Genomic DNA, 25,225 nt, shown 5'->3' with positions numbered 1-25,225 from the left:
TGTCAACTGTCTGTTATATCACCATGCTTTCTTTATATGACCATGACTGAAGAGTCTCTCTTTATCCCACGTCCTTCTCCTCCTCTTCCTCCTGTTGGAATCTGATTGGCTGCGACAGGCCTTACAGAACTCTCCGATAACCAGGTATCCATGGACATGGAGAGAAGCAAGTCACCCACCTCAGGTAACGCCACACACACACACACACTCTCTCCACCCAACTCACTTCACAGGATTGTTACATCTGATCAAAGCTGAAGGTCGTACTGGGATGCCGGTCGATTTCAGCAAGAACCTAGCCTCGGGGTATGGACTCTGTACCTGTCACTGGGGTACGGACACTTTACCTTTGGAGCATCGCTTTAACTTGAAGTGAATGGTAACTGTATTAACATATCACCCTGGAAGGATACTTGTTAAAGTGTTCCCCGCAAGCACATAACGAACCATAAGTTTCTTAGAGCTCGGTGAGAGCGTGGTTATTTAGCATTCTATGGTTAACCTTGCCACAACTTTCTTGGAATGGTGCAGGATAGTTGCATTCCTTTGGAACATTATCAGCACATTTAACCCTTTGACGCGTACGATCACATATTTGTGATCATTGTTCAGTGGTCCCTGCAGCATCGCAACGCAAATATGTGATTGGGACAGTAACAACAGAATGTATGATGCAACAAACGCCTCTAAACAGCATTGTTGTTTAGAAATAAATGGTCTTCATAACTTTATTCCTCAATTTCACCTTTTATTGTAAAATATAAATGTGACCTTCATCATCCACGCATCAGACGGACCGCATCCACAACCAAACTCGTTCCATAAACCAGTCTAAATAACAGGTGGAGCTGACAAAAAAAAGAAAACACAAGTTAGCAACCTAACAGCTAAGCTAACAGCAGCTAAATTCTTTATGACGGCAGCCATGTTTCTTTATGTTTGACAAGCGGAAACTCCCTAATCCCAGAATGCCATTCACTATAAGACGCAAATTAACAACGTGTCACACCCTGACCTTAGAGTTCCTTTTTATGTCTCTACTTTGGTTTGGTCAGGGCGTGAGTTGGGGTGGGCATTCTATGTTCCCTATCTATATTTTGTATTTCTTTGGTTTTTGGCCTGGTATGGTTCTCAATCAGGGACAGCTGTCTATCATTGTCTCTGATTGGGAGCCATACTTAGGTAGCCCTTTTTCCACCTGTCTTTTGTGGGAAGTTGTTTTTGCATTGCTGTGAGAAGCCTGCGAAACTGTTCGTTCGTTGTGTTGCTTCTTGTTTTGGTTTTTGCTGGTTCACCGTTTATATTAAAGTATGATGAACCCAACCCACGCTGCGCCTTGGTCTCATTCCAACAACGGACGTTACAGAACTTCCCACCACAAGAAGACCAAGCAGCGGGGTAAGGAGCTGGAGAGGAGCTATCTAGAGTCATGGACTTGGGAAGAGATTCTGGATGGACAGGGACCCTGGAGACAAGCGGGAGAATATTGTCGCCCGCCGGAGGAGATAGAGGCAGCGAAGGCGGAACGGCGTTTCTGGGAGGATTGGCTGGCACGGCAAGAGGATGCTGAGAGGCAGCCACCCAAAAAAACATTTGGGGGGGCAGACGGGGAGATTGGCTAAGTCAGACAATAGACCTGAGCCAACTCCTCGTGCTTATTATGGGGAGCGTTTGGCGTGGAGAGCACCGTGCTATGCTGAAGTGTGCACGGTCTCGCCCATCCGCACGCACAGTCCGGTGCGGTCGATACCAGCCCCCCGCTAGTGCCGTGCTAGAGTGGGCATCCAGCCAGGAAGGAGTATGCCTGCGCAGCACATCTGGCCACCAGTGCGTCTTCTAGGCCCAGGCTACCCTGCGCCTGCTCTACGCACGGCAGCCATCAGTCCTCAGCACAGCCCAGTTCGCCCTGTGCCAGCACTCCGCCCATGCAGGGCTACAGTTACAACCCAGCCAGGATGGGTTGTGCAGGCTGTGCGCTCCAGACCTCCAGTACGTCTTCGAGATCCGGTCTATCCTGTGCCTGCTCCCTGAGCCAGGCCACCTGCATGTCTCCCCAGTCTGGTGAGTCCTGTGCCTGCTCCCAGAGCCAGGCCTCCTGCATGTCTCCCCAGTCTGGTGAGTCCTGTGCCTGCTCCCAGAGCCAGGCCTCCTGCATGTCTCCCCAGCCAGATGAATCCTGTGCCTGCTCCCAGAGCCAGGCCTACTGCAAGTCCCGCCAGTCCGGCGCAGCCAGAGCCGCCCGCCAGTCCGGCGCAGCCAGAGCCGCCCGCCTGTCCGGCGCAGCCAGTCGCCCGCCTGTCCGGCGCAGCCAGAGCCGCCCGCCTGTCCGGCGCAGCCAGAGCCGCCCGCCTGTCCGGCGCAGCCAGAGCCGCCCGCCTGTCCGGCGCAGCCAGAGCCGCCCGCCTGTCCGGCGCAGCCAGAGCCGCCCGCCTGTCCGGAGCTCCCAGAGTTGCCCTCCAGTCCGGGGCCCGCTGCGAGGGTCCCCAGTCCGGGGTCGGCGGCGAGGGACCCCGGGGTCTGCGTCCCGCCCCTGGGCCGCCACCGCAGATAGATGCCCACCCGGACCCATTCCCTATGGGTTTAGGTTTTGCGGCCGGAGTCCGCACCTTTGGGGGGGGGGGGGGTACTGTCACGCCCTGACCTGGTTTGGTCAGGGCGTGAGTTGGGGTGGGCATTCTATGTTCCCTATCTATGTTTTGTATTTCTTTGGTTTTTGGCCTAGCGTGGTTCTCAATCAGGGACAGCTGTCTATCGTTGTCTCTGATTGGGAGCCATACTTAAGTAGCCCTTTTTCCTCCTGTCTTTTGTGGGAAGTTGTTTTTGCATTGCTGTGAGAAGCCTGCGAAACTGTTTGTTCGTTGTGTTGCTTCTTGTTTTGGTTTTTGCTGGTTCACCGTTTATATTAAAGTATGATGAACCCAACCCACGCTGCGCCTTGGTCTCATTCCAACAACGGACGTTACACAACGTCTAAGTCAGAGATGGCTGTGCTCATTGCCTGAAAAATATTAACTTAGTTTGCCAACTTTTCAGCATATTGCAAATCTTCGATGTACTTGTTACAGTGTATACAAGAACCGTAGCACATGACTTGACAAGTCGTTTACAGTTTTTGACAAATCACAAAGCAAAATAAAATGTTATATTCTCACAGAACATCACCCCAAATGCAAGCCTACTGCCTAGCCTAACTGTAATGCGAAAGCTAAACAGGGTTGCCAGATATGGATGAAATAATTTTATGGGGGCTTTGTGGGGGGGGGGGGGGGTTCATTTAATTTGTGGAGGGTTTTCAAGTCTATGGGGGGTAGAAATGGGGGAAGATATCATCGGGGGATATGATGCAGGAAATATTACTATTATGTAGGATTTATCAATAAATGGGGGCAAACACAGAAGTTTCTAAGCTAAAACAAAAAAAAATAAACCTGGAAAGAGGAATCTGAGCTGGCAACCCTGAGGTACCTTAGTTACAATCTGATGCCGCGTTCAAAACACCTGGGAACTAGGAAGTTGGAAATCTCAGACTTCCGACTTTAGTGTGTTCAAGACAACTGGGAACTCAGAAAAAAACAAGCTCCGATTGGGGAAAATTTTATTTGAACGGTCATCTAACTCGAAATTCAAACTCGGGAATTCCGTCCATTTTCTCGAGTTCCAATTTTCCGACCTGAATATGACTGACGTCATGATTTGACAGTTGCACCATAAATCACGCAACCTTCCCTTCACCTTGTTTTGTTATAACATCTTTGGTCTGACAGACACTTACGTGACAACCAGAATGCATTGTATGATGTCAACAAACATGGCGCCACAAGTATCTGGGAAATAGCTTTGCATTAGCTAATTGTAATCAGTTCAACCTTCACAAAAGTATTTTACATATGTGTCCATTACAAACTACGCAAGAATCGGAATGCATGATTTTTCACCAGTACTTGAAAACGTGAATAAAACAGTAAATACATTATGCTCCATACATGCAGTATGCTACAGTAGAAACGACAACACCATATGCAGATAATAAGCACGTACTTTGATAGGAACGCACACATGTCCAAACATATTATTTGTAAGGGAAACAACAATAAAGGCAATGAGGGGCAGCCAGAAAATGTGCCGTAGGAAAAGGTTTGTGCAAGGCCTGTTCACACTAGATATGGGCAAATGTCTGGATACTTGATCTGGGGAAACACTGGGGAAGTGCTTGGGCTCTCCTCGAAGAGAGAAGTTTGTCTGGCTCAGTAAAGCCTCAAACATAAATTGTCTGCAACAGTGAAATGGGCTACTTCTTATGTGAATTAATGAGGATGCGGAACACACCTCAATTCAAACTGTTTGAAAATAAAACTTGTTAGAAAATAATTTGAAATTGACAAGTTGAAACATAGCCTATAGATCATTATCAGACAGCGTGCCTTGGTTTGCGTACTGCGCGCATAAAAAAAACTGTTAGAGAGATATTTGGAACTCACAGTGAAAAGGGTAATGAGTGCTTGTTTCCTTTGAAATGTTTTTTATTTGAATAGGTACAAATGAACAGCATTGTGTGAGTTAAAAAACATGGCATGCTCGCTCCCTCCTGGTGGCGCAGTGGACTAATACCATGGATAGAGAACAGGAGAGTATAGTTTAATGCCTAAGGAAAATCCTGTGTCCTATCTCAGCTTGGAGTAAAACAAGTTAACTCAAAATAAGCTATCATTGTTATTAAAGGCATTATTGAAACATTGAGTGAACATTTTAAGGAAGTTATTCAAAAACTTCCAAATAACCTAGAATTTCTATTCTCAGGGCGTTAATAAAATCTCCCATGATAACTTTCAAGGAGCCACAGTAAAAAGATACAGTACCTGTCAAAAGTTTGGACACACCTACTCATTCCAGGGGTTTTCTTTATTTGGACTATTTTCTACATTGTAGAATAATAGTGTATGTTCCCACAACTTCAAAGGAACCAACTGTGCTAGCTGGGTTAGCATTCTTGCTACGTTGTTGTTAGTATTTTCATGTGTCTATTTAGGAAACAGATACTGTATCATCCCTGCAGTTGTTGAGGAAAAGTACATTGTGTGTGTGTGTGTGTGTGTGTGTGTGTGTGTGTGTGTGTGTGTGTGTGTGTGTGTGTGTGTGTGTGTGTGTAATGCATTTTGGCACCTTTTAGGGCTTTTTGCACCATTACCAGGGATATATGAGAGAGAGAATTGTATTTGGTACACGTCATTCTCTAAGCTCTAGACCTCAGCTGAATCTGGTCTGGTAATGAATGGTCTGGCTATTGAACAAGTTGAGGAGACTAAATTACCTGGTGTTACCTTAGATTGTAAACTGTCATGGTCAAAACATATAGATTCAATGGTTGTAAAGATGGGAAGAAGTCTGTCCGCAATAAAGAGATGCTCTGCTTTTTTGACACCACACTCCAAAAAGCAAGTCCTGCAGGGTCTAGTTTTGTCTTATCTTGATCATTGTCCAGCCATGTGGTCAAGTGCTGCAAAGAAAGACCTAGGTAAGCTGCAGCTGGCCCAGAACAGAGCAGCACATCTTGCTTTTCGTTGTAATCAGAGGCATAATATAAATATTATGCATATCAGTCTCTCTTGGTTAAGAGTTAAGGAGAGACTTACTGCATCGCTTCTTCGTTTAATAAGAAACATTATTGTGTTGAACATTTACACACAGCTTTGACACACACACTTACCCCACCAGACATACCACCAGGGGTCTTTTCACAGTTCCCAAATCCAGAACAAATTCAAGAAATCGAACAGTAAAGTATTCAGACAACTTGACTTTTTAAACATGTTGTTACATTACAGCCTTATTCTAAAATGGATTCAATACAAAAACAATCCTCAGCAATCGACACACAATACCCCATAATGACAAAGAGAAAACAGGTTTTTACAAATGGTTGCTAATTTACTTAAGTATTCAGACCCCTTGCTATGAGACTCGAAATTGAGCTCAGGTGATTCCTGTTTCCATTGATCATCCTGGAGATGTTTCTACAACTTGATTGGAGTCCACCTGTGGTAAATTCAACTTATTGGACATGATTTGGAAAGGCACCGCCTTTTTATATAAGGCCCCACAGTTGACAATGCATGTCAGAGTAAAAACCAAGCCATGAGGTCGAAGGAATTGTCTGTAGAGCTCTGAGACAGGATTGTGCCGAGGCACAGACCTTGGGAAGGGTACAAAAAAGAACAGTGTCCTCCATCATTCTTAAATGGAAGAAGTTTGGAACCACCAAGACTCTTCCTAGAGCTTGCCTCACCGGCCAAACTGAGCAATCAGGGGAGAAGGGCCTTGGTCAGGAATGTGACCAAGAACCCGATGGTCACTCTGACAGAGCTCCACAGTTCCTCTGTGGAGATGGGAGAACTTTCCAGAAGGACAACCATCTCTGCAGCACTCCACCAATCAGGCCTTTATGGTAGAGTGGCCAGACGGAAGCCACTCCTCAGTAAAAGGCACATGACAGCCCGCTTGGAGTTTGCCAAAAGGCACCTAAAGGACGGTTTACCTTCCAACAGGACCACAACCCTGAGCACACAGTCAAGACAACGCAGGAGTGGCTTCAGGAAAGTATCTGAATGTTCTTGAGTGTCCCAGTCAGAGCCCAGACTTGAACCCAGTCGAACATCTCTGGAGAGACCTGAAAATAGCTGTGCAGCAATGCTTCCCATCCAACCAGAGCTTGAGAAGATCTGCAGAGAAGAATGGGAGAAACTCCCCAAATACAGGTGTGCCAAGCTTGTAGCATCATACCCAAGAAGACTCAAGGTGTTAATTGCTGCCGAAGGTGCTTCAACAAAGTACTGAGTAAAGGGTCTGAATAATTATGTAAATGTAATATTTCTGTAATTTCATTTTAATAAATTAGCAAAAATGTCTAAAAACCTGTTTTTGCTTGGCCATTATAGGATATTGTGTGTAGATTGATAAGCGAAGAAAAAAAAGATTGAATTAATTTAGAATAAGGCTTTAACCTAACAAAATGTGGAAAAAGTCAAAGGGTCTAAATACTTTCCGAAGGCACTGTGTACATGTATAGAGCCATTATTGCATGGAGCTCCTTTCCATCTCATATTGCTCAAATCAAACGCAGACCTGGTATAAAAAAACAACTTTTCACGGCTCAATGCCTCTCCCCTATTTGACCTTGATATTTTGTGTGTACAGTGGGGGGAAAAAGTATTTGATCCCCTGCTGATTTTGTAGATTTGCCAACTGACAAAGAAATGATCAGCCTATAATTTTAATGGTAGGTTTATTTGAACAGTGAGAGACAGAATAACAACAAAAATATCCAGAAAAACGCATGTCAAAAATGTTATAAACTGATTCGCATTTTAACGAGGGAAACAAGTATTTGACCCCCTCTCAATCAGAAAGATTTAAAGGGAGTGCTCCTAACCGCAGCTTGTTACCTGTAAAAAAGACACCTGTCCACAGAAGCAATCAATCAATCAGATTCCAAACTCTCCACCATGGCCAAGACCAAAGAGCTCTCCAAGGATGTCAGGGACAAGATTGTAGACCTACACAAGGCTGGAATGGGCTACAAGACCATCGCCAAGCAGCTTGGTGAGAAGGTTACATCATTTGGTGCGATTATTCGCAAATGGAAGAAACACAAAAGAACTGTCAATATTCCACGGCCCGGGGCTCCATGCAAGATCTCACCCCATGGAGATGCAATGATCATGAGAACGGTGAGGAATCAGCCTAGAACTATACGGGAGGATCTTGTCAATGATCTCAAGGCAGCTGGGACCATAGTCACCAAGAAAACAATTGGTAACACACTACGCCGTGAAGGACTGAAATTCTGCAGCGCCCGCAAGGTCCCCCTGCTCAAGAATACATATACATGCCCGTCTGAAGTTTGCCAATGAACATCTGAATGACTCAGAGGACAACTGGTGAAAGTGTTGTGGTCAGATGAGACCAAAATGGAGCTCTTTGACATCAACTCAACTCACCGTGTTTGGAGGAGGAGGAATGCTGCCTATGACCCCAAGAACACCATCTCCACCGTCAAACATGGAGGTGGAAACATTATGCTTTGGGGGTGTTTTTCTGCTAAGGGGACATGACAACTTCACCGCATCAAAGGGACGATGGACGGGGCCATGTACCGTCAAATCTTGGGTGAGAACCTCCTTCCCTCAGCCAGGGCATTGAAAATGGGTCGTGGATGGGTATTCCAGCATGACAATGACCCAAAACACACGGCCAAGGCAACAAAGGAGTGGCTCAAGAAGAAGCACATTAACGTCCTGGAGTGGCCTAGCCAGTCTCCAGACCTTAATCCCATAGAAAATCTGTGGAGGGAGCTGAAGGTTCGAGTTGCCAAACGTCAGCCTCAACCTTAATGACTTGGAGAAGATCTGCAAAGAGGAGTGGGACAAAATCCCTCCTGAGATGTGTGCAAACCTGGTGGCCAACTACAAGAAACGTCTGACCTCTGTGATTGCCAACAAGGGTTTTGCCACCAAGTACTAAGTCATGTTTTGCAGAGGGGTCAAATACTTATTTCCCTCATTAAAATGCAAATCATTTTATAACATTTTTGACATGCGTTTTTCTGGATTCTTTTGTTGTTATTCTGTCTCACTGTTCAAGTAAACCTACAATTAAAATTATAGACTGATCATTTCTTTGTAAGTGGGCAAACGTACAAAATCAGCAGGGGATCAAATACTTTTTTCCCTCACTGTATGTATTGATATGTAGGCTGTGTTCTGTTTTTTAAATGTATGTAGCATAGCACCTCGTATTATCGTTATATTCAACAGCATTCAAGAAATATATTATCTTCAACAGTGTTATCTTGTGATCAAGCATCAATGTTTTGTAATTATTAATGTCGTAGAAATGTTAGCTAACGGGTTAGCAATTAGCACGTTTGACATTTAAATGGAAATACTACTACTATCCGCTTTTTGATAAGTGGTTTAGCAAAAACAAATACGTCTCGTATTATCGCCGTACGGTCCCCAGTTATTGGCCACCTTACTATTTTGTTCAATTACATTTTATATCCGTTTAATGTTGTTCAAAAAAGAGACACCAACCTCGTATCCGAAGTGTTTACTAGATAGTTGACTAGTTGGCTAGCCTTCCAGTAAAAAAGAAATGACTTGCCTGTCAACTTTTCATTGCGTAGCCCGGTGTGCCCTCCGGTAGACTCTTAATAATGGTTCTTCACCAACATCTTCTTCAGTGTTGGAACCAAATAATGTCTCATTATTTGTTTTACAGATGAATCTTATGTTTTGAGAAAGTACATAACAGTTTAATACTAACATATAAATGAGTATGAATAATTTAGGTAAAAATTTGGATGTTAAATTATGTCGCTCAGTCGAATTTTACAATATACAGCATGTCCCACAAAGTGTGTGTGTGTGTATATATATATATATATATAAACTCACCAAAAAAATAAAAATTCCTCTCACTGTCAACTGCGTTTATTTTCAGCAAACGTAACGTGTACATTTTTGTATGAAAATAATAAGATTCAACAACAAGTTCCACAGACATGTGACTAACAGAAATGGAATAATGTGTCCCTGAACAAAGGGTTGGTTCAAAATCAAAAGTAACAGTCAGTATCTGGTGTGGCCACCAGCTTCATTAAGTACTGCAGTGCATCTCCTCCTCATGGACTGCACCAGATTTGCCAGTTCTTGCTGTGAGATGTTACCCTACTCTTCCACCAAGGCACCAGCAAGTTCCCGGACATTTCTGGGGGGAATGGCCGTAGCCCTCACCCTCTGATCCAACAGGTCCCAGACGTGCTCAATGGGATTGAGATCCGGGCTCTTCGCTGGCCATGGCAGAACACTGACATTCCTGTCTTGCGGGGAATTACGCACAGAACGAGCAGTATGGCTGGTGGCAGTGTCATGCTGGAGGGTCATGTCAGGATGAGCCTGCAGGAAGGGTACCACATGAGGGAAGAGGATGTCTTCCCTGTAACGCACAGCGTTGAGATTGTTGCAATGACAACAAGCTCAGTCCGATGATGCTGTGACACACCGCACCAGACCATGATGGACCCCCCCACCTCCAAATCGATCCCACTCCAGAGTACAGGCCTCAGTGTAACGCTCATTCCTTCGACTATAAACGTGAATCCGACCATCACCCCTGGTGAGACAAAACCATGACTCGTCAGTGAAGAGCACTTTTTGCCAGTCCTGTCTGGTCCAGCGATGGTGGGTTTGTGCCCATAGGCGACATTGTTGCCGGTGATGTCTGGTGAGGACCTGCCTTACAACAGGCCTACAAGCCCTCAGTCCAGCCTCTCTCAGCCTATTGCGGACAGTAGGAGCACTGATGAAGGGATTGTGCATTCCTGGTGTAACTCGGGAAGTTGTTGTTGCCATCCTGTACCTGTCCCACAGGTGTAATGTTTTGATGTACCAATTCTGTGCAGGTGTTGTTACACGTGGTTTGCCACTGCGAGGACGATCAGCTGTCTGTCCTGTAATCAAATGTATTTATATAGCCCTTCTTACATCAGCTGATATCTCAAAGTGCTGTACATAAACCCAGCCTAAAACCCCAAACAGCAAGTAATGCAGGTGTAGAAGCACGGTGGCTAGGAAAAACTCCCTAGAAAGGCCAAAACCTAGGAAGAAACCTAGAGAGGAACCAGGCTATGAGGGGTGGCCAGTCCTCTTCTGGCTGTGCCGGGAGGAGATTATAACAGAACATGGCCAAGATGTTCAAATGTTCATAAATGACCAGCATGGTCAAATAATAAAAATCACAATAGTTGTCGAGGGTGCAACAAGTCAGCACCTCAAGAGTAAATGTCAGTTGGCTTTTCATAGCCGATCATTGAGAGTATCTCTACCACACCTGCTGTCTCTAGAGAGTTGAAAACAGCAGGTCTGGGACAGGTAGCACGTCCGGTGAACAGGTCAGGGTTCCATAGCCGCAGGCAGAATAGTTGAAACTGGAGCAGCAGCACGGCCAGGTGGACTGGGGACAGGAAGGAGGAGTCATGCCAGGTAGTCCTGAGGCATGGTCCTAGGGCTCAGGTCCTCCGAGAGAAAGAAAGAAAGAGAGAAAGAAAGAGAGAATTAGAGAGAGTGTACTTAAATTCACACAGGACACTGGATAAGACAGGAGAAATAGTCCAGATATAACAGACTGACCCTAGCCCCCCGACACAAACTACTGCAGCATAAATACTGGAGGCTGAGACAGGAGGGGTCAGGAGACACTGTGGCCCCATCCGATGATTCCCCCGGACAGGGCCAAACAGGCAGGGTATAACCCCACCCACTTTACCAAAGCACAGCCCCCAAACCACTAGAGGGATATGTTCAACCACCAACTTACCATCCTGAGACAAGGCCGAGTATAGCCCACAAAGATCTCCGCCACGGTACAACCCAAAGGGGGGGCGCAAACCCAGACAGGAAGACCACGTCAGTAACTCAACCCACCCAAGTGACGCACCCCTCGTAGGGACGGCATGGAAGAACACCAAGTAAGCCAGTGACTCAGCCCCTATAATAGGGTTAGAGGCAGAGAATCCCAGTGGAGAGAGGGGAACCGGCCAGGCAGAGACAGCAAGGGCGGTTCGTTGCTCCAGAGCCTTTCCGTTCACCTTCACACTCCTGGGCCAGGCTACACTCAATCATAGGACCTACTGAAGAGATGAGTCTTCAGTAAAGACTTAAAGGTTGAGACCGAGTCTGCGTCTCTCACATGGGTAGGCAGACCATTCCATAAAAATGGAGCTCTATAGGAGAAAGCCCTGCCTCCAGCTGTTTTCTTAGAAATTCTAGGGACAATTAGGAGGCCTGCGTCTTGTGACCGTAGCGTACGTGTAGGTATGTACGGCAGGACCAAATCGGAAAGATAGGTAGGAGCAAGCCCATGTAATGCTTTGTAGGTTAGCAGTAAAACCTTGAAATCAGCCCTTGCCTTAACAGGAAGCCAGTGTAGGGAGGCTAGCACTGGAGTAATATGATCACATTTTTTGGTTCTAGTCAGGATTCTAGCAGCCGTATTTAGCACTAACTGAAGTTTATTAAGCACTTTATCCGGGTAGCCGGAAAGTAGAGCATTGCAGTAGTCCAACCTAGAAGTAACAAAAGCATGGATACATTTTTCTGCATCATTTTTGGACAGAAAGTTTCACGCAGATGAGCAGGGACCCTGGGAATCTTTATTTTGGTGTTTTTCAGAGTCAGTAGAAAGGCCTCTTTAGTGTCCTAAGTTTTCATAACTATGACCTTAATTGCCTACCATCTGTAAGCTGTTAGTGTCTTAACGACCGTTCCACAGGTGCATGTTCATTAATTGTTTATGGTTCATTGAACAAGCATGGGAAACAGTGTTTAAACCCTTTACAATGAAGATCTGTGAAGATATTTAGATTTTTACAAATTATCTTTGAAAGACAGGGTCCTGAAAAGGGATGAGTGTAAATAGTTTTGAGAATGACACAAATATTAATTTTCACAAAGTCCGCTGCCTCAGTTTGTATGATGTCAATTTGCATATACTCCAGAATGTTATGAAGAGTAATCAGATGAATTGCAATTAATTGCAAAGTCCCTCTTTGCCATGCAAATGAACTGAATCCCCCCAAAAATTCCACTGCATTTCAGCCTTGCCACAAATGGACCCGCTGACATCATGTCAGTGATTATTTCATTAACACAGGTGTGAGTGTTGACGAAGACAAGGCTGGAGATCACTCTGTCATGCTGATTCGAGTTCGAATAACTGACTGGAAGATTCAAAAGGAGGGTGGTGCTTGGAATCATTGTTCTTCCTCTGTCAACCATGGTTACCTGCAAGGAAACACATGCCATCATCATTGCTTTGCACAAAAAGGGCTTCACAGGCAAGGATATTGCTGCCAGTAAGATTGCACCTAAATCAACCATTTATTGGATCATCAAGAACTTCAAGGAGAGTGGTTCAATTGTCATGAAGAAGGCTTCAGGGTGCCCAAGAAAGTCCAGCAAGCGCCAGGACTGTCTCCTAAAGTTGATTCAGCTGCAGGATCGGGGCACCACCAGTGCAGAGCTTGCTCAGGAAAGGCAGCAGGCAGGTGTGAGTGCATCTGCACGCCCAGTGAGACAAAGACTTTTGGAGGATGGCCTGGTTTCAAGAAGGGCAGCAAAGAAGCCACTTCTCTCCAGGAAAAACATCAGGGACAGACTGATATTCTGCAAAAGGTACAGGGATTGGACTGCTGAGGACTGGGGTAAAGTCATTTTCTCTGATGAATCCCCTTTCCGATTGTTTGGGGCATCCGGAAAAAAGAAGACAAGGTGAGCGCTACCATCAGTCCTGTGTCATGCCAACAGTAAAGCATCCTGAGACCATTCATGTGTGGGGTTGCTTCTCAGCCAAGGGAGTAGGCTCACTCACAATTCTGCCTAAGAACACAGCCATGAATAAAGAATGGTACCAACACATCCTCCGAGAGCAACTTCTCCCAACCATCCAGGAACAGTTTGGTGACGAACAATGCCTTTTCCAGCATGATGGAGCACCTTGTAATTATACTTCAGTATTCCATAGTAACATCTGACAAAAATATCTAAAGACACTGAAGCAGCAAACTTTGTGGAAATTAATATTTGTGTCAATGAAAATCGGTGGTCAGCTGGCTAGAAAGGCAAACCGTACCATTATTTTCCAGGCCATTTAAATGTTGAGCTCGAAGTGATTTAACCCTCCAACCACTAGAGAGTGTCTGAAGTTAATTAAGGGGAGTCCGATGTTGGGGGGAAATTAGTTTGTTCTGTTCTTGTTGATTAATGTTCTGTTTTGTGTCATGTTTTATGTTTTGTGAGGACCCCAGGAAGAGTAGCTGCTGCTTTCGCAACAGCTAATGGGGATCCTAATACAATGCCAAATACCCACAGGTGTGTCCAGTTGGCTGGATGTCCTTTGGGTGGTGGGCCATTCTTGATACACAAAGGAAACTGTTCAGCGTGAAAAACTCATCAGCATTGCAGTTCTTGACACAAACCGGTGCGCCTGGCACCTACTACCATACCCAGTTCAAAAGCACTTACATTTTTTGTCTTGCCCATTCACCCTCTGAATGGCACACATACACAATCCATGTCTTAATTGTCTCAAGGCTTAAAAATCCTCCTTTAACCTGTCTCCTCTCCTTCATGTGCACTGATTGAAGAGGATTTAACAAGTGACATCAATAAGGGATCATGGCTATCACCTGGTCAGTCTATATCATGGAAAGAGCTTTTGTATACTCCGTGTGTGTGTGTGTGTGTGTGTGTGTGTGTGTGTATATATATATATATATATAAAATTAGAGAGCGAGATATACAATTAGAGAGAGCAGTGGCCTGCAGGTTTGCTAGATGGATGTGTTAGAGCGAGTAGGTCGGCCAGTGAGGGAGTTTGCTCGAGGCCAGATGCACCAGACTGTTCTTAGATCAGAGAATTGGCTTTCATGCTGATGTGTGTGTGTGTGTGTGTGTGTGTTTGACAGAGTTACATTTTTCCCCCTGCCCTTCTCCTCCTCTCTATCACTCCCATCCTCTCCCCTCCCTTTCTCCTCTCTCTGCTCAGACCAAACAAGCTGTGCCTGAGAATGAGCATTGAGAAGGAGTTGGGGCTAAATGTTTCATATTTGTCTTTTTCACACTGAAAAAGGAGGATAGCAAACACCGAGCGGTTGCCTGCAGCTGCTGGTTAGAGAGAGAGGAGGTGGAGACAGAGAGCGAGATATGTAGATGAAGAGAGAGAGAGAGAGAGTGAGGGGAGAGAGAGAGAGTAGTTCTGCTGTTAGACTAATGTGTGTGTGTGATGGGAATACAATGCCAGCCATGCTGTTAGACCTGCTGTGTTCTCTAGGCTTTGGTTTCTATACAGCCTGGCTTTAAACTTGATGTAAGGCCATCTTTATATCACTGGGAGTGTGTGTACGTACATGCGTCTGAGTGTGTTTGCGTAAATTTTTTTTTTTTTTACATAGCCTAAGATAGCAGATTCTCAGCAACTTAAGTTTAGACGAATGTTCTTCTTCTGTGTAAGTATTTGCTTTGTATTTGAATCATCACAGAGCTATCATAACCTAAAAATAATGTTCTCACCAGACCCCAGACATTAAATCTATAACGGAATGTATGGAAGGGGGCTGATTTATGGTGTCAACAATGACCCGTTATGTCTGTTACGGTGATGTCACTGTGTTTGATGTGCTCCTCTTAGGAGCGCCACACGTTAGTCTGTCTGCGCGGGTCACTTAGTGCTGACGCGGCGACAAGGGACGGAGAAAAAAAGTGTCAATTGGCATGTACTCAAGCAGACAGCTATTTAACCAGCGTCTTATTTTGCAGGAAGCAAGAATGCACTTGAACTCTTAAACCTGTCAGTGGAGCGTGAATAACTTGAAATGCTTTGTATGGCGTTTGGGAAATGGAAAGAATTCGGGGAAAAAAGAGAAGGATGGGAGGTGGTGTGGGGGGGGAGGAAAGGAGTGAGGGATGTTTGTGGAAGCACAGCCATTCTGAAGAAAAACTTTTCCCACAGACTTTTCCCCTGACAGGGATTGATGAGGCCTCATTTGTTTTTTCTGACGTCATCTTTTCTGCCCGTTATTTACACACTTATTTCCAGAGGCGAATCTAAACTCCGGAGCATGTTGTTGTGAATATTTAATGAGTCCATAAAAAAATACCTGTTTGGAGACGTATGCTTTTGGAAATCAATTTGCCATAAGTGTCTGCATTATGAATGAACATGGCTTCTGTTTCGGAGGAAGTAGGACCAGTAAATGTAAGGCCTTGCACAAGGCTCTCTTTCACTCTCCCTCTCTCTCTCACTCTCTTTCTCTCTCTCCCTCACTCTCTTTCTCTCTCTCTCTCTCTCTCTCTCTCTCTCTCGCTCTCTCTCTTTCCATCTTTCTCTCTCTCTCTTTCTCTCTCTCCCCCCGCTCCTTCTCCCGATCCCTCTCTCTCTTTCTCTATCTTTCCATCTCTCTCTCTCTCTCTCTCTCGCCCTGACTGCAGTTTCTCTTGGGTCTATAGGATCTTAGACCTGGCTGACCCTGCCATGTATACACAAGTCTCCTGAGGATACAGTGTTGGTGGTATGCCGTTAGAAGGAATGAATACCAATGTGCATAGCTATGTGGAATATGTCAGGGTAGCCTATCTATTATCTGGTCCCGTCCCTTTTATTGATTGCAGAGATGAGAAAAGCGAGACAGGTGGAGAGCGAGTTGGAAGAGAGATGGAGAGGATGTGATGTGTGACTGTGTGGTATTTACAAAGGTGCAGAGAAAAGGAATGATGAAGACGTGTGTGAAGAATGCCACAGGTATGGATGGAGAAAAAGCGGTGGGAAACATAGGGGATATCAGGGGTAGGAAGAAAGAGATGGACAGATGAAAGGCAGAGTCTCCATCCTGAGACAGAGGGCTCATGGTGAGTTTCTGTCGTCATTATTCTCCCAAGCAGCTCTGAGGCGATTAGTGACCTGAGCCTGGCTGGCTCTGGCTGTCCCCCTGCCCTGACACCCCAGTCCTGCTGTGACCAGCACTGGCCAAACCCAGACTCGGCAGGCAGCCTATTAACTATCCACCATCACCCGTCTCACCTCTCCTCTCTCTCACTCCCTCCTTCCTACTTCTGTCTCACCTCTCCACACCGGGAAACATCCTCCTTTTTCCCCCGTTAGGCCCCGTAATTGGCCCCTGTTCGTCTTTGAAGCCATATCCTCCTTTCCGTTGTTGTTTGTTTACTTTGTTACTGTCTCTTGTTGCGTCTGGGTTTCTGCTCATGACGGCGGCTGCTGTGGCTGATGGTAGTATAGGCCCTGTAGTCTGGGGCGAGACGCGAGTTGTGAGGTTGGGCAAAATAAGTGGAAATGCCAGAGAGTGGCTCTGACCAAGCAGGATACATTTAGAGGCAAAGCGAGGCTCCGGGAGAAGAGAGGAGAGGTGATGGAGCTGTCCCTGAGCTCGCAGGCTGGCTGTTTAAAGGGGAGCTTAAAGGAGAGCGGGGAGCTGAAGCCACCTGACTGGGCTGGATGTGGCAGCTCTTATCTCCTGTAATGAGCAGAGTGGCTGGGATTAAACGTACTTACTGTTCACCACACACCAGCACACCAAGTTTGATACCTCATTTAGTCTGTGTTATGTCACAAGGAATCTAACGAGAATTTGAAATCGAGTTTGAGAGGTGCTAGAGAGCAAATTTCACAGTACAGTAAGGAAGCACATGTTGTTAGCCAAGTCTGGAATCAATACCTCAAGAACACTCTCTCATCCTGAATTCTGTTGGAAGGGTGCTGGGTTGTTTTGACCGGAGTGTGGACTGGACTGGACAACCGGCTGTGGGGAAAGTGCTAGCATAAATGTTAACAACAGGTGTTACTTTACCTGTATCATCAATTGACAACATTTCATTGAGTTGCAGTGATTTGTGATGGTGAGTCGTGATAGTAGTTGTAGACATAGGAGTCATTGTAGTAGCAGTATTAGTCATTGTTTTTGTTGTCGTGGTTGTGGTTGTGTTTGCATGGTAGTCTTACCTTGACCTTATCGTACACGCTTGTATTGGTATCTTCAGAATCAACTGATATTATGTACCTGCTTGTCTTTATCCCAATTCACCCATGTTGTTTTGTTTTCTCCCTCCTGAAAAGTGTGTGTTCTGTTGCATCTCCTATTCCAGTTCCCTACCCAAGCTCCCTTCACTATGACCCTCGCTCCATGCCTGAGCCTGTGGCCAGTCTGAGAGCCAGCCACTGCAGTCCAGTCTTTTACTTACTGGACAATGGTAAGAGGATGGACCACAACCCAGGGAAACCTGTCCCTCTCACGTCCCATCGCTGGGGGAGTGTGCGTGGGTGGGGGAGTGTGCGTGGGTGGGTGGGTGGGTGGAGGGAGGATGGTTTGTGGGTGGGTTTGTGGGTGTGGGGTGTTGCATGGTAGCATATGGAGTGCGTTCCTATGCTTGTCTGTTCCAACTTTCAACATTGTGATTCATGCATCTGTGAGCTGAAGATTTACAGCTTATAGGCGTTGTTGCATTGTCTCAGCCCCAGCTGTAGGGGGCGATGTGTGTTTTGTGCTGGGTCTGGTCTGGTCTTGTGGCCTTGCATCCTTCATCAGCCGTGCTACTGAGGAAGACTGGGGAGAAAAGCGGGAGGAGTCAGTCAAGGTCAGACACTCCTCCCTAATTCTTCAGCTCCTCTGTGATTCATCCATGTTGTTGTTGTTGTTGTTGTTGTTGTTGTTGTTGTTGTTGTTGTTGTTGTCATGTTCTTGTGAGGAAGGCCATGCATCTTTGCCCTTCCTGTTGGGAGGCACTCTGACTCTCATTCATTTGTAACACTAACTTTGTCTATTTGGTTTTTCTCACCCACAACCTCCTCTTTAACATAATAACAACATCTAATACTCTGTGATGTGTCTAACTGCATGGACTCCATGATGATACCAGACAGCTGTGTCTAGGTTCTCTATTCCCGCCCCCGATTAAATATCGACCTATCAGGAGCATCGGAAACCGACAGGCTGATAAACGTTTAATTACACATTTCAAATATGGACAGACCAGGAATAGTTTACCTCCGATTTTGATAAGAAATGACCTTACCAGAAAATTTTATTTTACAGACAGTTGTATTTAACGGATAACATAAATTGGAATCAAATAAAGTATTAAGAGTAGGCTACACCAACATTAGTTTTCCATTCATACGGGTGAATTGCCACAGTAGATATGTCATGGTAAGTGAAAAAATACTTTATTTCAGTTGTACGGTATGATTGTCAAATCGATAAATTGCCCTTAATCTGCTCAAAAAGTAGGGCTAAATTGTTCCGTTGATAATACCCATCAGAGGGTGAACATACTGTATCTTTAGACACTTTGGTAGCAAGCAGGACTAAGGTAACACCGACATCAGCTTTTAGGGAGCGGTAGAGGTGCCCAATAATGGTTGCAATTGAGATCAGCTCTGCTGGTGAATTTAACCCGTATTGATGGCTTAACAAGAGATCAACTGACGATAATCTGGTGGCCATTGATGGTTTAACAAGAGATCAACTGACGATAATCTGGTGGCCATTGATGGTTTAACAAGAGGTCAACTGACGATAATCTGGTGGCCATTGATGGCTTAACAAGAGGTCAATTGACGATAATCTGGTGGCCATTGATGGTTGCAATAGGCTCCATGTCACTAGCAATTAATACTCCATAAATATTTACCATAAAATGGCATTTGGATGTTATCAGGGCATATAAACAAGACAATATACTTTTCTATTTTTCCATAACTGATAAAGACAAACTGGCCTTTCGTAGGGCGACAGGTTGATATGTAGCATAATTATGTCCCCAAATATGTAAATACTGTCATTTGTTAAAAGGCATCGCTGGCACAATGCACAGTCCCACTTTTATTCAGTTCAAACATCCTTTTATCCAACAAGGATATTCCCACACGAGTCCTAAAATGGTGCAAATGAGCTGTTAAATGGCTTGTAGAATTCCACCTGTGAATAGTGAATACCAGTGCTATTGGTAGAGCACTGTCATTCCATCATTATATTCCTCTGTTTCTACACAGTTCTGCTGCTACGCATCATGGCCGCCACATCTGGCCACACACACACACACGCACACACTTTATTGATTTCGGAATGAAATGATGCCACGGTACTATACCACAGCAATTTCGTCACAAGCACCGCACAAGGAGAACATTTAATTTACATCAAAATCCCTTTCAATTTCTTTGTTCCCAACAGGGCAATTTATCATAAAATGACTCCAACTTCAATTCTTTCTCAGCATACCACTTTCCCCCTACTCAAAGTCAATGAAAGATGGTGGAATTCAGACTTTTAGCCTCTTGAATTATCATCTGTAAAACAGAGTGTTATTTTGGGGCCCAGAAGAGTTTGTTCAATTTCAAAGCTAAAATGTTCTGGATTCCACTTACAGATGGTGCAATCAAACAACTGCACTTTCCAATATCTGCTAGCTTGCCCCAAACATTACTTTACAAAGATTGGTTAGAGGACAATGAGTGTGGTTTCTTGATTTGTCATCCTTACAACATCCCACATTTCCCATACACCAGAATAATTATCTAACCAACCAAAACCAGTGACCTCATGGTATGTCCTTTGAATCGACTAAGGAGAATTAATGACCATCTCTCTCAACATGTACCTTTGCAGTTCTATATATACTGCAAAATGCTTGCAAAATGTTGAACTTCTTTGTTTCTTTCCAATCTGTTTTGTGTTTATTTGAGTTCCCCGTTTATTTTTGTTTCTTATGCCAAACCCCCCCAGGCCTTAGCGAACTCTGACAACCCTAACATACAGAAATACATTAAACAAACAATCAGAAAATACATATACTTAAATCAGTTGCATTTGAGTGGCCAGAGAATGGAAGACTTGGAAGACACACTGGGAAGGAGTCTTGCCCGAAAACGGGTTTCACGGTTCCTGTTTCTAGAACTTGTTTCACTGTTCCCGTGTCTACACTCTCTGACTGGGAGCACTGGCCAGGGAAAACCATGGAGCATGATGGGAATGGCCTCTGCATCTGCCTGCCATGTGCGACAACTGCACACTTTTGCACGTTTTGAATTATGTTGTTTTGTTTTTGTTTTGTTTGATCTTTTGTTTTCTGCATCGTTTGGCTTTTACTTTTGCTTCCATTTTGGTTTTGGTTTTGGTTTGGAAACATTAACTGCTCCTTTCTTTCCTATGTCTTTTGTTACAGTAAAGGGACCCGGCAGAAAGTTAAGTCTGCCAACAGATCTTAAGACTGATCTTGGTACGGTAGGCGAAAGCCAGCAGTTTTACCCTCTTTTCATTTGATTAATTTACTTCCTCTTTTGTCCTGTTATTCGCAGATATGAATTTATATTTGTTTTGTTTACGTCGTTCAATTCAAGTAGTTTCTTCTTCACGCAACCAGAAGTATTTTCTTATCACTCACTTCTTCTACTCGACCAGCTCATGATGAGACTGTTGGCCTGTTCTGTCCTTCTCCTTTGACTTTCTATGTTTTGTTTTTACCCGTCGTAAGCTTTTTGTTTATCGTACATTTTGCAAGTGTTTCTAAAGGTGGTTCATGCCCATATCGTTTTGGGAGATGCATTTCTAAATGTACTCTCGCTCTATTGAGATTGGACCCTTCTCTGTCTCTATACAGCCTCGCTCCATCGTAATTGGATCATTTTCTATCTCCAAACAGCCTTGCTCTATACTGTGATTGGACCATTCTCTAACTCTAAACAGCCTTGCTCCATCGTGATTGGATCATTTCCGTCTCTCAAACGGGACTTGCTCCATCGTGACTGGACCATTCTGCATTTCCCGTAGACTTTAAAGAAACGCTCTTTCTCAGTACATCTCTTGAGCTCCTGCACCTCCTTGCAGTCACAGGTTCTCTCACTCATGCTTCTGCTCTGTCCTGTCCTACTATATCCTTCTACTTATACGCCTCTTCAATTCATATACAGTACACTAATGTGCCAATATCTACAGTATGACGTCTGTGAAATGATAACTATTTCCTTCAACAGGTTTGAAATGTGTAGCTGTAGTTTTAGAGTGAGACAGTGTTTGGTAAACAAGCAATCATTTAAAATGAAAAAAAAAACTGAAAAGGATGATAGCTGTAGCAAAAATATGCCAACCTCATTGGAAAATGTATCTCCTTTAAAAATTTGAACATTTGGAAGCGAATCAAAAGGTTCAAGCCGTATTCCAAGCAGTCAAAATTAAATTGTACATTAATGCAGTGGGAAAAAATATATTTCAACCGTGATCAGTACCCTGTTTAGGCTATTAACTAATGCACCTATGTAATTAGTTCAAATATAATATGAGCAGCTGTCTGTCATTAGTCAAGGATACAGCTGCTACAAAGTGGGACTGTTTCATGTGATTAAATTACTTGAACCTGCGTGTGTGTGTGTGTGTGTGTGTGTGTTGGAGAGAGAGAGAGAAAGAGAGTGAGTGTGTGTAGGTGGGGTGGGTAGAGTGCCATTTCTTCTGATGTGGACCAGTTTCCTTTAGACTGTGCCAGGACAAACCACTGATTGGCAGACCCAACCATGATGATAAGTGCTAGCCAGACACACAATGGCGTAGTCATGTAGCACATTCATTGGCTGGTGCACTAGAGCTATCCCCAGTTTCCAAGCCCGCTATTGCCCTGCTACAGCCTGCTGTGAAACTGGACTGGAGGCGCACGCGGACTGGGTGGCACCACAGAGTCTTTCATCCTCACTTAGAAAGTGAACCAGATTTGCATCAATGGGCCTAACAAGGGATTTAGTGTTAGGAGTGTGTGTTCCTTCAAATCACCATAGCTAAACAGACAACCCACTAGAGATTCCTGTCTGGCATATTCAGTAGTTAACACGGGGCCAACTTAGCCTGGTCCCAGATCTGTTTGTGCGTTTGCCTACTCCATTGTCAAAACGAACATGTTTTTGCATGACAATTTCTAGAAGGAGTTGGCAAGAGAGCAGAAGCAGACTGGCACCCAGGCTAATGCCAACTTTCTGAATGCAGTTCTCACTCAACAAGGATTGCTCCCAACAAGTCTCCCTGTCACACACACTGATTTCTGCTCTGAAATGGAGCACTGGTGTAGTGCTACCTCACTGGGAGCTGTCAGTCAATAAAATGCCAAAGTTTTGTTTACTTGACAGGGAAGACATGAAAGCGGCAGAGAGGCCTGCATCTGGCACAGACGTCATCAGCTGCTTAATTGGTAGTCTCTTGGTGGCGCAGAGCTTTCTCTGTTCGGCTGACGAAGCCACAGGCTGACGAGCTGCGAAATAGGAGCCAAGCCCATAGAATCAAAAAACAAAAATGAGTCTCATTAACATAAGGTCTTTGGCTCGAAAATACGATTGGAGAGAGCAGGCACACACACGTGTGCACGCGCGCATCTACGCACACACACGTGCATGCGCGCACACACACAAGCAAGTGTGGGCACACACACGTATCAATATGAATATACACAATTCCGAGCATGCATCCACCTTGTCTCAGAGGCATCAGACAGTCCAGTATGCTGTTTCACGGACCTGCACTGTATACCTACACTGTATACCTACAGTATCAACCAACTGTACTCAAGTATTGATACACTCTGGAATCTACCCGAAGGTCTCTGATTTCCTAAATGTTTGAAGTCCTGCACCACTCCTGATGCTAGTCTGTTGAGGACCTTACTGGTCAAAAATGTATTAGCTGAGTTTCGTTGGCATCTCTCAAAAGTAAAATAAAGTTTGGTACTGAGTGTGAAACTCTCAATGCCACTTGAGGACAAAAACAAAGGGATGATGAAAGACTCTGATCCTGTAAAATGCCTGATCTGACCGAATGTACTTAACCATCACCTGTGAATCTATTTATTTATTTTAATCAATATTATTTTGTATTTTTTTTATTTTCTTGGCATGGATTGACTAAAAAGCTTCTCCATATATTTTGACTGCTTTTCCACTCTCTTCCTCTCAGTGACTCTCTATCTCTCTGTAATTCTCTTTCTAACTCTCTATCTCCATCTAAATCTAACTATATCTTTCTAACTCTCTCTATCTCTCTCTAACTCTCTATCTCTCTAACTATATCTCTCGTTCTAACTCGAATTCATTATCTCTGTCATTTTCTCCTTGCCATAGACTTTTTTCCCTCTCTCTCTCTGCTTTGTTTTCCTTAAGTTGTTTGCTAATGCTTTGCCGTTGTTGCAGATCATGTCAATGGACATTGCACTAGTCCCACCTCCCAGCCCTGCTCCGTGGGGAAGCCTCGCATCACAGGGGTTCCCGAGGGCCCGCGGCTCACCCGGAGAGGGCCTGGCCGACCGCCCTTCCGCAAGGCCCAGTCCGCCGCTTGCATGGAGATCTCTTTGCCTGTTTCCTCCCACACAGAAGGTGTGTGCTTGTCCCCTTCCCCTTTAACCCTCTTCCTAACCTCCTCGTCCTCCCCTCCTAAGTGCATGTCTACCAGTCATCAACAGGTAGGGGGTGAGAGGTTGATTGGTTGGGTTGTGGTTGCTGGGATATCTGGTGTTTTCTCATTCATTTTGATTGTGCCTTCTCTCTGACTTTTGTATCCTGAAGAAAAAATGGTGAATGCTGTATTACTGAAGTATAACTGAAGTATAACTGAAGTATAACTGACATTGAATGTTACAGTATTATGTCCCTCCTGGTTTGTCACCATATAGTGACAGCAGGGTGGATACTGTGGGACTTTTCTCTTCAGCATTTTCTGTGATGAGTGTTATATTGATAGGGTAGATGATTACAGTTGACCACGTCAAAACATGTTTTGTCACATGTAAAACTGTAAGAGAACGGCTATCAAGTCAAAGTTCACCAAAAGGTTTTGCTGAAGACAAATTGTTGGGGATTTTCACACACATTTGCGCGCACATCCTCCAGCGGCCCTTCCGCTGTGACCTCACTTGTCATTCACAGCCCTTCACTTTCCACCACACCACCACAATGTGACTACACCACAACACTACAGCCCACACCCTCACTTTGTACCACCCATACTGTCCCTGTGTTAGTGTATCAATGGTGACAGTGTGGGTGTGTGTGGCGTGTTTGTGTGTGTGTATCTATGTGCTGTATGTGTGGCGCCAGTAGGTGTTTCCGTTCCATACTGTACTGTGTATGTATGTATGTATGTATGTATGTATGTATGTATGTATGTATGTATGTATGTATGTATGTATGTATGTGTGTGTGTGTGTGTGTGTGTGTGTGTGTGTGTGTGTGTGTGTGTGTGTGTGTGTGTGTGTGTGTGTGTGTGTGTGTGTGTGTGTGTGTGTATAAATATTCATGTGTATATATGTGTGTGTATAAATATTTATGTGTATATATGTGTGTGTATATATGTCTGTGTATAAATATATATATGTATAAATATATATGTGTATAAATATATATGTATATAAATATATATATATATATAAATACACATCTGTCTAACTCCCTCTAGGTGCTAATCTGACTGCAATACTATCCCAGATGTTGCTACTTGAGTAAATGTATCTGAATCATGCTGGTTGTTTGTCCAGTGTTTTCCCAACCATTGCTTTTGGGATCTCTGGTTACTACCTCAATAGGAAGGTTATCCTCATATGTTTGTCCCGTGTTACACAGCGTAGGTATGTTT

At 44.5% G+C, this 25,225-nt stretch overlaps 1 protein-coding gene across 3 annotated transcripts in view; it reads left to right on the top strand.

The window, feature by feature from the left end:
• The window catches only part of stxbp5l (syntaxin binding protein 5L), a 325,027-nt gene that overhangs the window by 278,676 nt on the left and 21,126 nt on the right, over positions 1–25,225 (top strand). For 2 of the 3 annotated variants that reach the window (XM_029703158.1, XM_029703157.1), the window contains 2 exons: positions 119–184; positions 23,788–23,970. In XM_029703158.1, coding sequence (XP_029559018.1) covers positions 119–184; positions 23,788–23,970 — 249 coding nt within the window. Of the gene's footprint in view, positions 1–118; positions 185–17,711; positions 17,817–20,789; positions 20,844–23,787; positions 23,971–25,225 lie in introns of all 3 variants that reach the window. The other variant, XM_029703159.1, reaches the window with a different exon arrangement.

Source organism: Salmo trutta, chromosome 20 (assembly GCF_901001165.1).
Source record: "Salmo trutta chromosome 20, fSalTru1.1, whole genome shotgun sequence".
Taxonomy (NCBI): Eukaryota; Metazoa; Chordata; class Actinopteri; order Salmoniformes; family Salmonidae; genus Salmo; species Salmo trutta.
Note: the sequence above shows the minus strand (reverse complement) of the source record. Positions and strands in the feature narration are given on the sequence as shown.